The sequence below is a fragment of the Nerophis ophidion genome, linkage group LG09, assembly GCF_033978795.1.
Source record: "Nerophis ophidion isolate RoL-2023_Sa linkage group LG09, RoL_Noph_v1.0, whole genome shotgun sequence".
Taxonomy (NCBI): Eukaryota; Metazoa; Chordata; class Actinopteri; order Syngnathiformes; family Syngnathidae; genus Nerophis; species Nerophis ophidion.
This window is the reverse complement of record NC_084619.1, coordinates 44028231-44042768: the sequence shown is the minus strand read 5'-3', so window position 1 is coordinate 44042768 and position 14538 is coordinate 44028231. Positions and strand designations below refer to the sequence as shown.

Below are 14538 nucleotides of genomic sequence, written 5' to 3'. Positions count from 1 at the left end.
GCTGTTCTAGTTTTTAAATTTTATTTATTTGTATTCTTTTTATCATTATTTTTTTATTATTATTTGTTTTTAATACATCGAGAGGAGCCAGATGAGGTGGTTCGGGCATCTGGTCAGGATGCCACCCGAACGCCTCCCTAGGGATGTGTTTAGGGCACGTCCAGCTGGTAGGAGGCCACGGGGAAGACCCAGGACACGTTGGAAAGACTATGTCTCCCGGCTGGCCTGGGAACGCCTCGGAATCCCCCGGGAAGAGCTAGACGAAGTGGCTGGAGATAGGGAAGTCTGGGCTTCCCTGCTTAGGCTGCTGCCCCCGCGACCCGACCTCGGATAAGCGGAAGATGATGGATGGATGGATGGATGGGTTTTTAATACACAGTAGCACTTTGAGGTTGTTTGCTCAATGTAAAGTGCTTTTTACAAATAAAATCTATTATTATTATAAATAAACACCAATGAATCAATAACAAGACCAATAATCATTAAATAGTACTTACAATCAATCAGATCAATAAAATGCAAACTTAAAACTTCTGTCTTGAATAAAATTATTCTGTCCATAAACATGTAGAATTGTACATTTTATGCAAATAAATAAACAAGTAAAACATTAAGTAGTAAGTGGATAAGTACAGTCTTTATCGTGAAGTATCCCACTGACAGGTATCTCCTTGTTAGTGTTACTGATGTTAAAGACAGTGTATACTTCATTACTAATGATATATTACTATGTTGATGATTAAAATTTATAATTTCACAAGAGTTTTGCAGCAGCACACCTAAGGAAGAGCTTTCCAGTTTGGATGTGCAGAGCGACTGCTTTAGTGATTTCTAAGTGCATTGTCCTCCTTTCTCATCATAGTACCATGTATTCCACAACAGTATACTGGTTTTTGGGTGAAGTTTATTGTTGCGGTCTTGTTTTAACTTTTGGGGTTGCATTTCCCAACTCGACTCGATGCTGTTTCAGATGTTGGAATAAGTTAGTAGTGCTGCTGCCTTTTTTAAACAAACTTTGCAACGTGCAGTTCTTACTTCCACGCCTGTTGCCAGATACGACCATAAAAATCCAGGGTAACTCCAACACCAACGACCCCCGGAGTAGGTGGGAGGGGAATAAGTGAATCACAAACTACAAGATTAGGGATACACAATTCCCAGGGGAACCTTCCTTACCAGGTGCTCTTAAAACATTCTATGCCTTATTCGAGGAACCTGAAAACCCACCCACCAACACCAGATGACACGCCCTCAATGTCACCACAGCAGACTTGAGGACGACCCTTAAGAGGGTCAACCCCCGCAAAGCTGCAGGCCCCGACCATATCCCAGCATGTATTGAGAGACTGTGCGCAACAGCTGTCTGAGGTATTGATGGAAATCTTTAACACCTCACTGTCACTGGCACGGGTCCCCACCTGCTTAAAGACTGCAACAATTGTCCCCGTACCAAAGAGCTCCACAGTACAGTAATAAATTACTACTGACCTTAGACTTAAACAAACTTTAATGATCCACTAGAGAAATTGTTCTTGACCTGTTGCATTAACCCCAGTAGTCATGAAGTGCTTTGAGAGGGTGGTCATGATTCGCATCAAGGACAAGATTGACATCAACATAGATCCCCATTAGTAAGCCTAGGGCGGGGCCAATAATACAATCTAAATATATATTGCAATAGACATGTAATATAATATGTGTTCGATGAAGTATTCAATGTATATATACTTTTTGGTCGGAAGAAACCAGGAATTATGAAGCAAGATTTGTTTCATGAAGTCACTTGCGCTTTGGGAAAACAGCAAAAAGAAAACAAGAAGTGTAACTGAGCAATGGGAGGGACCTGCTAACAGCTAATCAGTTAACAATATTAGCATTGGGAGGGACACACCAATCACCAAACAGTATCAACTACACGTTTCTTGGTGTTCAACTCTCGCCTCCCAGTCACAGACCATTTTCGGGAGGCACAGGGGAGAAGTTCCCTCCAGGGTTGATGTTTTTGTCAGGGGTAACACCCTTCACTTTATCCAAAAATGGGTCTGCAAGGCTCTGCTTTTGGGTCGAAATGAGAAGGCCGCCGATTTGTGAAAATGTAGTCGCTTTATTCTTCTTATTAATATTTTTTTCAATATCCATCCATCCATCCATCTTCTTGTGCTTATCCGAGGTCGGGTCGTGGGGGCAGCAGCCTAAGCAGGGAAGCCCAAACTTCCCTCTCCCCAGCCACTTCGTCCAGCTCCTTCCGGGAGATCCCGAGGTGTTCCCATCCCAGCCGGGAGACACAGTCTTCCCAAAGTGTCCTGGGTCTTCCCTGTGGCCTCCAACTGGTCGGACGTGCTCGAAACACCTCCCTAGGGAGGCACTCGGGTGGCATCCTGACCAACTGCCCGAACCACCTCATCTGGCTCCTCTCGATGTGGAGGAGCAGCGGCTTTACTTTGAGCTCCTCCTGGATGGCAGAGCTTTTCAGCCTAACTCTAAGGGAGAGCCCCGCCACCCGGCGTAGGAAGCTCTTTTCGGCCGTTTGTACCCGTGATCTTGTCCTTTCGGTCATAATCCAAAGCTCATGACCATAGTTGAGGATGGGAACTTAGATCGACCGGTAAATTGAAAACTTTGCCTTTTGGCTCAGCTCCTTCTTCACCACAACGGATGGATACAGCGTCCGCATTACTGAAGACGCCGGACTGATCCGTCTGTCGACCTCACAATCCACTTTTCCTTCACTCGTGAACAAGACTCCAAGGTACTTGAACTCCACCACTTGGGGCAAGATCTCCTCCCTAACACGGAGATGGCACTCCACCCTTTTCCGGGCGAGAACCATGGACTCGGATTTGGAGGTGCTGATTTTAATCTCAGTCGCTTCACACTCGGCTGCGAACCGATCCAGGGAGAGCTGAAGATCTTAGCGAGATGAAGCCATCAGGACCACATCATCTGCAAAAAGCAGATCCCTAATCCTACAGCCACCAAACTAGATACCCTCAACGCCCTGACTGCGCCTAGAGATTCTGTCCATAAAAGTTATGAACATAATCGGTGACAAAGGGCAGCCATGGCGGAGTCCAACCCTCACTGGAAACAGGTCCGACTTAGTGTCGGCAAAGCGGACCAAGCTCTGACGCTGATCATACAGGGAGCGGACCGCTACAATCAGACAGTCAGTTACCCCTTACTCTCTGAGCACTCCCCACACGACTTCCCGGGTACACGGTAGAATGCCTTCTCCAAATCCACAAAGCACATGTAGACTGGTTGGGCAAACTCCCATGCACCCTTACCATGAATTGATTAATGTGTTATAATTTAGTGGTAAATTGTACGGAATATGTACTGAACTGTGCAATTTACTAATAAAAGTATCAATCAATCAATTAATCAATCAAAACCCTCAAGGACCCTGCTGAGAGTATAGAGCTGATCCACGGTTCCACGACCAGGACAAAAACCACACTGTACCTCCCAAATCCGAGGTTTGACGATCCGGCGTAGCATTTTTTCCAGTACACCTGAATAGACCTTACCGGGAAGGCTGAGGAGTGTGATCCCACGATAGTTCGAACACACCCTCTGGTTCCCCTTCTTAAAGAGAAGGGGAACCACTCTGGTCTGCCAATCCAGAGGTACCGCCCCCGATGTCCACGCGATGTGTCAGAGTTTTGTCAACCAAGACAGCCCCACAGCATCCAGAGCCTTAAGGAACTCCAGGCTGGTATCATCCAACCCCAGGGCCTTGTCACCGAGGAGCTTTTTAACTACCTCGGCAACCTCATCCCCAGAAATAGATGAGGTTGCAGAGTTACCATAGATTCCCCAGGCACTGCTTCTTCATAGGAAGACATGTTGGTAGGATTGATGAGGTCTTCGAAATATTCCCTCCACCGATCCAAAACATCCGAAGTCGAGTTCAGCAGAACACCATACCCACCATACACGGTGTTGATAGTGCACTGCTTCCCCATCCTGAGGCAGCGGTTGGTGGTCTAGAATCACTTCGAAGCAGTCCGAAAGTCGTTTTCCATGGCTTCCCATAACTCCTCCCATGTCCGAGTTTTTGCCTCCGAGACCACTGAAGCCGCACACGGCTCGGCCTGTCGGTACCTCTCTGCTAACTCCGGAGTACTATGAGCCAAAAGAGCCCGATAGGACTCTTTCTTCAGCTTGACGGCAACCCTCACCGACAACAGAGGTACGGAACATCGCTCAATGTCCAGCGCGTCCCTCGTGACATGTTCAAAGTTCTTCCGGAGGTGGGAATTGAAACTCTCTCTGACAGGAGACTCTGCTAGGAGTTCCCAGCAAACCCTCACAATGCGTTTGGGCCTGCCAGGTCTGTCCGGCATCCTCCCCGACCATCACAGCCAACTCGGCACCAGGTGATGATCGGTAGAAAGCTCCGCCCCTCTCTTCACTCGAGTGTCCAAAACGTGAGACCACAAATCCGATGACACAACTACAAAGTCGATCATGGAACTGTGGCCTAGGGTGTCCTGGTGCCAAGTGCATATATGGACACCCTTATGTTTGAACATGGTGTTTGTTATGGACAGTCTGTGGCAAGCACAGATGTCCAATAACATAACACCACTCTGGTATAGAGCCAGGCAACCATTCTATCCCAATCACGCTCTTCAGGTTTCACTGTCGTTGCCAACATGATTGTAGAACGAGGGAATTACCCGGGGAAGCACTCTCCAGTACTCCCTCGAGTGAATCCAAAAAGGGTGGGTACTCCGAGCAGCTGTTTGGCGCGTAAGCGCAAACAACAGTCAGGACCTGTCCCCCCCACCCGAAGGCGGAGGAAAGCTACCCTCTCGTCCACTGGGCTGAACTCCAACGTGCATGCTTTGAGCCGGGGGCAAACAGGAATTGCCATCCCAGCCCGTCACCCCTTACTGCTGGCAACGCCAGAGTGGAAGAGAGTCCAGCCCCTCTCGAGAGAACTCGTTCCAGAGCCCTTGCTGTGCGCCGAAGTGAGTCCGACTATATCTAGCCGGACCTTCTCCACCTCGCGCACTAGCTCAGGTTCTTTCCCCCCAGTGAGGTGACGTTCTACGTCCCAAGAGCTATCTTATGTAGCCAAGGATCGGATCATCAAGTGCCCTGCCTTCGGCTTCCTCCCAGCTCGCATTGCACCCGCCCTCTATGGTCCCTGCTATGGGTGGTGAGCCCATTGGAGGGGGGAGCCACGTTGCCTCTTTGGGCTGTGCCCGGCCGGGCCCCATGGGAACAGGCCCGGCCACTAGGCGCTCGCCATTGTGGCCCACCTCTGGCCTGGATCCAGAGTACCCGAGTCCGGGCGAGGGAAATCTGGGTCCTTCATTGTTATTATTCATAAAGTTCTTCGAGCTGCTCTTTGTCTGATCCCTCACTTAGGACCTGTTTGTCTTGGGTGACCCTACCAGGGGGCACGGAAGCCCCCGAACAACATAGCTCCTAGGATCATTGGGACACGCAAACTCCTCTACCACGATAAGGTGGCAGCTCAGAGAGGAGTTTTTTTCCCAATATAAAAAACGTATATTGTGATATAGTTTTCGGCCATATCGCCCAGCCCTAAGTACCCCTATAGAAAAAACTACAGCAAAAATGATGCCATCTTGTCAAGGTTCATACAGCCCTCACCCACCAAGAGAGCAGAAACTCTTACAGACTATTGTGCAGAAGCTCCCTTCTCTCGGACAGAGTCCCACATGGGTAACAGGGTGTCAGGACCTTCCTGTGCATTAGACCTCAGACAGTCAGGATTAACATCATTGTCTCCTTCTCCATCACCCACAGTATTGGCTCTACTCAGGGTTGTGTGCTGAGCTCGCTCCAGTTCACTATGCTGATAAATGACTGCTCAGTGAGACACCCCTGCTGTCTTATAGTAAAGTTTGAGGATGACACAGGAGTAGTGTGATGCACCTGGAGCAGTGGTGCAGAAAAATCAACCTCTGCATCAATGTGAAAACCACTAAGAAGATAGTGGTGGACTTCAGAAGGGACAAAGCTCCCCATCCTCCCAAAGCAGCTGTGAAAGCGGTCTCCAGCTTCAGGTACCTGGGTGTGCACATAACCAAGGACCTCACCGGGAGCACCAACACATTCTGTCTGGTCAGGAAGGCCCAGCACGGACTGTCTCTTTCAGTTGTCTTCAGACGAGCTTCCATCGGAGTCCGGAATCCTTCTTCGAAGAGCTTTTATCACCCACATCTTTCTTCAGGGTGTCCACGTACATTAGCACGGGACGTCCTCGCAATCGATGCACGTGCCCCATGGGGCTCCTGATGTCTGTGGCAGTGGCCGGCCAGCCAAATTCTCCTTGCTGCTACCTTCTTGCTGAGCCTCGGCAGTTGCCTGTATAGGTCGTTGTTGGTGATGTGGATGTTCTGGTTTACATTCAGAACATCTTGTAGCATTCGGGTGTAGCACTCATCTGGGGACTTATGCAAGTTGTGTGTCAGGGTCCAGCTTTCACAGCCATACAGGAGGACAGACTCCACACCGCCGTGGAGCAGGCTCAGCCTTTGTGTTGGGGTAGACTCGAGCACTACACTCTTGACATACCGTTCAGGGTCCTCAACGCTAGCGCCTTCCTGACCTTAAAGTCCTGTTCTGTGGAGTTCCTCCAGGAACCCAAGTATTTGAAGTCATTGACCCCTTCTGATGTTGTAATTGTCGGATGGTCCATGTGGAAGTTAAGTGATTACCTCAGTGTTCTTTGCATTCAGTCTGAGGCCAACTTTAGCACATTCCACCTCCATTCTGTTCAGGAGCTCCTATGCCTGCTCCACGCGGTCACAAATCAGGTAGATGTCATCTGCATAGTCTAGGTCTGCCAGGGCTACTGCAATGTTTCATCTAGACCTCCTTAGTGTAATTGTGTAGCTTGGTAGCCAAGCTCCTGTTTTTGCCTGTTGGTGGCTTTCCTGAGCACGTAGTCCAGTGCTATGATGAAAAGAAAGGGGGCAAGAGTGTCTCCCTGCTAGGATTTTGAACTCCTTGCTGATGCCATCCGTGGTTAGCACCTTGGCTCTTGTGCCCTCGTACATGGCCTCTATGGCCCAGAGTAGATTCGGGGGGACCCGTTAGCCTTGAGAATTTTCAACATTATGCCTCTGCTTATTGAATCAAATGCCTTTTAGAATGAAACACAGCACTGCTGTCAAGGTGTTGTTCTTCACGTCCTCGGTTCTTCAGTGACTCTGCTTACTTTCTACCGTGGCCTTTCCCTTTCTGAAGCCATTTTGGTTGTCCCTCAGGTGTGGGTCAATGACATCCCTAATCCGGTTTAGAATCATGCGGTTGTACATCTTCGCTATGAAAGGCTAATGCCACGATAGTTCTCTGGCTTTGACAGATCTCTAGACTTTGGAACTGGGTTGATGGGCTTGATGTTATCTATACAAGACTGGTTGCAGATCTCCAGTATGATGTTGAGATGCCAGTTTTGAAAACTAACTCTATATCCTCAAGAAGCTACGGCGAGCTAATCTTTGGAGCTTAGTCATGAGGAGCTTCTACAACTGTGTGGTAGAGAGTAAGCTCTGCACCGGTATCACTGTGTGGGATGGCAGCTGCACAGCGGCGGAGAAGAAGGCTCTACGGAGGGTGGTGAAAGCTGCACAACTTCCCAACACCTTGGAACTTTTCACATGGAGATGCAAAAGGGGCGGGGGAAGCCTCAACCTCATGAAGGACTCCAATCACCCTCCACACAACCTCTTTCAACCTCTCCCTGCAGGCAAGTGGCTGCAGAGCATTAGGAGTAAAACCACAAGGTTCAGAAACAGTCTTCTGTGAAACTGTAAGACTGCTGAACGCTAGCCGTGTTCCATAGTCTCCCTCCGCTCTCCACACCCGTACCCCCAACTCCCCACACTGACTGCAGTATTTTTTATTTATTAATTTATACATTTTTTCACACAGCATGTTTAGCCAGTTAAACTTGGTCCTTATATAATTTTCTATTTAATACTGTTTTTCTATATAGTCTATTTTTTACTGTTTTTCTTATTACTGCCAGGACCTGAGTCCAAATTTCTTACTGCATATGTGAAAATGTGTTTACAACATGGCAAATAAAGCTCCTTGGATCCTTGAGTCCTGGAATTTTCACTGGCAACACTTTTCTTTTCTTTGTAACAAAATCTGTCGTTCTTGTTAGCATTAACATTAGCCATGTTTTGCTTGGCGTGTGAATCTCCGCTAAGGAAGTAAGGGGGCTATGGAAGCTTATGGGGGTGAGAGATGTGCCAGAGCAAGAAGAGAAAAATATAGCTTTTTTTAGTTTAAAAAGTCGGCAACAAAAAACTCGAATTTAGTGATAAAATCTGTGTATCGACCATGCCTACAACAAAAATATCAAAATATGGTTCCGTTTGATTTACCAGTACCCGATAATGCCAATGGAATTCTTTTGGTTCTCATAAAAATACCAAATATGGTAATCGGTACCCATCCCTAAGTGCGATAAATCTTTCCTTATATTTTCCACTCTGTTAAAATGACTTAAAAAAGATAATTAAAACCACTAATAGCAAGGTGTGACTTTCTCTAGAATATATGACAAGCGTCAATCTTTCTAGTCAACTTATCTGGCTGTCAAAAATACGATTAAATTTAACATAACAGAAGGAAGGTGTGGCGACACCCTACTGTAATGGAAGTGGAACTGCATGGTAAGTGTGGCAAGTAGCTGTAGTGTTGACCAAAGCCATTCAAAGTTCAATGCAGACTATGTTGATTGCTTCAATGTCTCATTTAGAATTTTAGGGATTTGATTTAGCTGGAAAATGTGCAAAAAAGTTAAAAAAAGAAGGCCAGACATGAGAAAAGAGAGGTACCCATGATGTCCAGATAGTCCTCAGCCAAAACACTGGGTCCACGGTCGATAGGTTTGCCTGAACCATTGAACACTCGCCCTGAAAAACAATAGTTAACTCTTGTCAGATTGGTCAGAATATGTTTTTTTTTTCAAATATTTAATCACATTTATTTTGTGTCAGACTCCAAACAGATGGGAGGGCTCTAATCTGATCTACTGTAGACATACATGCAAGTCAATAAATGGACTACCGTTGGCTTGAAGAATAATTAGGTCAATATTAGTATAAATTGTAGATCTAAAATCATATTTATATTACTCTCATGGTGCAATTAATCAGTTAAAGGGACAAGAAAAGAATAAATAGAAAACATGCAAATCCACATAGCATACCAAGCATATCCTCTGAGACTGGTGTACGCAGGATATCACCAGTGAACTCACACGCAGTCTTCTTGGCATCGATTCCTGATGTTCCCTCAAAAACCTAAGCATCAAACACAACGTTACCTTCAACAAAATGTAATTTTTTTTTTAGTTAGGGTGGAAAGCAGCTCCAAAAAATTGCCTGACAAAAAATTCAACAGAATTGTACGTCGTTATTTGCCCCACTTTCCGTATGATTCAGTTTAAATTTAACTTTTTTGGTTATTGGGTGGTCAACATGCACATAATAATATGTAGCCTTTAAATTCACCTGTATGCCCGCTTATCATTCTGTAAATGTCCAAACAAAGAATTAATGCCTTGGTGATTCAGAGTTTGAATCTTTTTTATGACGACGACTGCAAAAAAATCCACACTGGGGAAAAAAAAGTAGCATTGATAAAGAAAGTGAAAACACTACTGAACTCAAGAAAGAACTCAGAATAAATTATGAAGGTGCCTCTCCCCTCCACTCCCACCTCTCTGCTCATTGTCGTCTAAACCAACAAGATAGGAAAGAACGGTAAATTTTCATTTATACATTTCATTCATTTATATTTTATTGTTTTCTGCTTAAAAAAACAACATTCTCTATAAAATGTGTTTTGTCTTCATATGGTGTTGTATACAGTTGGTTAATTGGATTCATATACATTTTTGATTGAAAAATTGCTTTGAATTTGGTATGATTTGCTTTTTGCCTTTAGGAACAAATTAACAAAAAACAAGGTATAGCTGGATATACTGCATAATGAAGACATTTTGACTTGAAAACTGATTATACAAGTACTTAAGAACACAAGTGTCCCAGCTTATGAGTTTTTTAGGATGCAGGGTGTCTCTCCATTAATTGTTATGCTTTGTTATAAACAAAACTTAGTGTTTGGCCTCTCCACCACCAGTTAAAGCAGCAAATGTCACAATGAACCCCATAAGATGTAGACTTTGCATCAGTCCGTCTGATGAGACAGAAGGCAAAGCTCAAAATTTACCAGTCGATCAGCGCTCTACGTTCCTATTCTTGTCAATTGTCGTGAGTCTTGGGCTGCGAACATGGGTACAAACGCGGGTACAAGCGCCCGAAAAGAGTTTCCTCCTTCTTCCACGTCCAACTAAGTAGGAGAACTTGAGGAAGACTGAGGACACTTTGCAGTGGCTACGCCAATCAGCTCGCCTGGGAACACCTGGTTATCCTCCCGGACAGAAAGATTGATTGATGGTTATTTATAGGGTTGGGCGATATTGCCTTTTTTTAATACCGCGATATTTTTAGGCCATATCGCGATATACGATATATATTACGATATTTTGCCTTAGCCTTGAATGAGCACTTGATGGATATAATCACAGCAGTATGATGATTATATGTGTCTACATTAAAACATTCTTGTTCATACAGCACTAAGATATGCTACTTTTAAAGGCCTACTGAAACCCACTACTACCCACCACGCAGTCTGATAGTTTATATATCAATGATGAAATATTAACATTGCAACACATGCCAATACGGCCTTTTTAGTTTACTAAATTACAATTTTAAATTTCCCGGGAGTTTCGTCTTGAAAACAATGTGTAATGACGTGTACGCAAGACGTCACGCGTTTTTAGGAAGTATGAGCGCTACGCACACACACAGCTAAATGTCGTCTGCTTTAACGGCATAATTACACAGTAATTTGGAGATCTGTGTTGCTGAATCTTTTGCAATTTGTTCAATTAATAATGGAGAAGTCAAAGTAGCAAGATGGAGTTGGGAAGCTTTAGCCTTTAACCACACAAACACACGGTGATTCCTTGTTTAAAATTCCCAGAGGTGAAAATTTACTATGGATCAGAGCGCGGTCAAGCGAACATGGATCCAGACCAAATGTCAACCAGCAGGTTTCGGTGAGAAAATTGTGGTTAAAAAGTCGCTTCTTACCGGAGAAAAGCTGAGCTCGGGCCGTCCATGAAGCTGCCGTCGACTTCCCTGAGACATTGGCGTCAATACACCCGTGGAAACACCCTTCCGAATATCAGGTATTATTAAACTCACTAAAACACTATCAACACAATAGAAATATAAGGGATTTCCCAGAATTATCCTAGTAAATGTGTTTAAAAAGATTGCATTTGCGTTTTTTTTTTTTTTTTTAATCGTTTTTTTTTTTTCTAGTCCATCGCTATAATTATCCTCAAACACGAATCTTTCATCCTCGCTCAAATTAATTAATGGGGAAATTGTCGTTTTCTTGGCCCGAATAGCACGTTTTGTTGGAGGCTCCCATTAAAAACAATGTGAATATGTGAGGAGCCCCCACACGTGTGACGTCATCGTCTGCGCAGGGCTTTTCTTTTAACACCGACAATTGCGGACTTTATCGTGGATGTTTTCTACTAAATTCTTTCAGCAGAAATATGGCAATATCGCGAAATGATCAAGTATGACACATAGAATGGACCTGCTATCCCCGTTTGAATAAGAAAATCTCATTTCAGTAGGCCTTTAAACTTTCATGCAGAGAAGGAAATCACAACTAAGTCAATTGACCGAAACTGTATGTATTCAAGTTATTAGCAGGTGACTTTTCAAATGATGCTACATATTAGCAGTAATGCTAATTTTTGTAGCAACGCTTGTGCCCCACACATGACAAATTAAAGTTGGCTATTCGACAAATTCCCGCTTGAAGCCCAACCACCGCCAGACGATGGACCCCGTGCTGTTTTTCTTGGGAATTAATTCTTCCTTCATTTGTTACCATATTCGCATCTTCTTTCTCTTGCAACAACACGCTAACATCACAGCTAACGTTAGCCACGCCGGTACCTCTCCCCTGACAGTGACATATGAATGTGCGCCTGCTTGTCTGTGAGGAGACACAGGAAAGAGCGAGGAGAGTGTAATGCCCGCAGCTGCATGAGAACGTCTACTTTAATATAACAATATAGTCATTTTCTATATCGCACAGAAACAAACCCGCAATATATATCGTATATCGATATATCGCCCAGCCCTAGTTTCTTCATAAAAATAATTTTGTTGTTTGTACAAACCCTGTTTCCATATGAGTTGGGAAATTGTGTTAGATGTAAATATAAACAGAATACAATGACTTGCAAATCATTTTCAACCCATATTCAGTTCAATATGCTACAAAGACAACATAGTTGATGTTCAAACTGATAAACATTTTTTTTTTTTTAAATAATCATTAACTTTAGAATTTAATGCCAGCAACACGTGACAAAGAAGTTGGGAAATGTGGCAATAAATACTGATAAAGTTAAGGAATGCTCATCAAACACTTATTTGGAACATCCCACAGGTGTGCAGGCTAATTGGGAACAGGTGGGTGCCATGATTGGGTATAAAAACAACTTCCCAAAAAATGATCAGTCTTTCACAAAAAAGGATGGGGCGAGTTACACCCCTTTGTCCACAACTGCGTGAGCAAATAGTCAAACAGTTTAAGAACAACGTTTCTCAAAGTGCAATTGCAAGAAATATAGGGATTTCAACATCTACGGTCCATAATATCATCAAAAGGTTCAGAGAATCTGGAGAAATCACTCCACCTAAGCGACATGGCCGAAAACCAACATTGACTGAACGTGACTTTCGATCCCTCACACGGCACTGTATCAAAAACCGACATCAATCTCTAAAGCAGGGGTCTCAAACATGCGGCCCGCGAGACGTTATTATGCGGCCCGCACTTTGATATGACAAGTTTATGTTGGTGCAGCTCGCGAGTTTAATATGAACGGTACTTAACAGCGTCATACTTGCCCACGTCCCCAATTTTCCAGGGAGACCCCTAAAGTGAGATTTATCATAAAATTATTATGAAAAAATAGCAGCAATTCGTAAATCCTTTATAAATATATTATTGAATAATTCAATAAAATATGAATGTAAGTTCACAAACTGTGAAAAGAAATGCAGCTAGCTAGACAACTAGATTTTTTGTGGTCATGTCCATAAATATTGGTGTTAAAGATTTATTTTTTAGTGAAAAAATGTTTAGAATGAAGTTGATGAATCCAGATGGATCTCTATTACAATCCCCAAAGAGGGCACTTTAAGTTGATGATTACTTCTATGTGTAGACATCTTTATTTATAATTGAATCACTTGTTTATTTTTCACCACGTTTTTAGTTTTTGTTTTTTTTCTTTCCCAATAGTTCAAGAAAGACAACTACAAATGTGCAATATTTTGCGCTGTTATACAATTTTATACATCAGAAACTAATGAGATAGTGCTGTATTTTACTTCTTTATCTCTTTTTTTCAACCAAAATGCTTTGCTCTGATTAGGGTGTACTTGAGTTAAAAAAATGTTCACAGGGGGTACATCACTGAAAAAAGGTGCAGAACCACAGTTGTAGAGGACATTAAAGGCAGCGCAGTCACGGCAGCCCTTAATAATGTCGGCCGGGTGAAAATTGGGAGAAATTGGGGAAATTGGTTGCACCGGTAGATTGTCAGGAGGTGCACTGAAATTCAGGAGTCTCCCGGAAAAATGGTGAGGGTTGGCAAATATGTTGCTAGGGCGGGAAAGCCATTCATAGAAGGTGAATTCATTAAAAAGTGCATGTTAGATTTTTTTAAGAAATCTTTTCTTGCGGACCAGCCTCACCCAGTTTCTGCATCCAGTGGCCCCCAGGTCAATTGAGTTTGAGACCCCTGCTCTAAAGGATATCACCACAAGAGCTCAGGAGCACTTCAGAAAACCTCTGTCACTAAATACAGTTTGTCGCTAAATCTGTAAGTGCAAGTTAAAGCTCTACAATGCAAAGCGAAAGCCATTTATCAACAACTTCCAGAAACGCCGCCGGCTTCTCTGGGCCCGAGATCATCTAAGATGTACTGATGCAAAGTAGAAAAGTGTTCTGTGGTCTGACGAGTACACATTTCAAATTGTTTTTGGAAATATTTGACTAAAGGGGAAGCGAACCATCTAGACTGCAATCGACGCAAAGTTCAAAAGCCAGCATCTTTGATGGTATGGGGTTGCATTTGTGCCCAAGGCATGGGTAACTTCCATATCTGTGAAAGCACCATTAATGCTGAAAGGTACATACATGTTTTGGAACAACATATGCTGCCATCTAAGTGCCGTCTTTTTCATTGACGCCCCTGCTTATTTCAGCAAGACAATGCCAAGCGACATTCAGCACGTGTTACAAGAGCGTGGCTTCGGAAAAAAAGAGTGCGGGTACTTTCCTGGCCCGCCTGCTGTCCAGACCTGTCTCCCATTGAAAATGTGTGACACATTATAAAGCGTAAAATACGACATCGGAGAC

General features: G+C 44.0%; 1 protein-coding gene across 1 annotated transcript in view; it reads right to left on the bottom strand.

Moving 5' to 3' along the window:
* Positions 1 to 14538, bottom strand: part of atp6v1ba (ATPase, H+ transporting, lysosomal, V1 subunit B, member a) — a 158683-nt gene that overhangs the window by 80077 nt on the left and 64068 nt on the right. The window contains exons 4-5 of the mRNA XM_061911041.1: positions 9212 to 9305; positions 8838 to 8915 (exon numbers count right to left, since the gene is read on the bottom strand). Coding sequence (XP_061767025.1) covers positions 8838 to 8915; positions 9212 to 9305 — 172 coding nt within the window. The remainder of the gene's footprint in view (positions 1 to 8837; positions 8916 to 9211; positions 9306 to 14538) is intronic.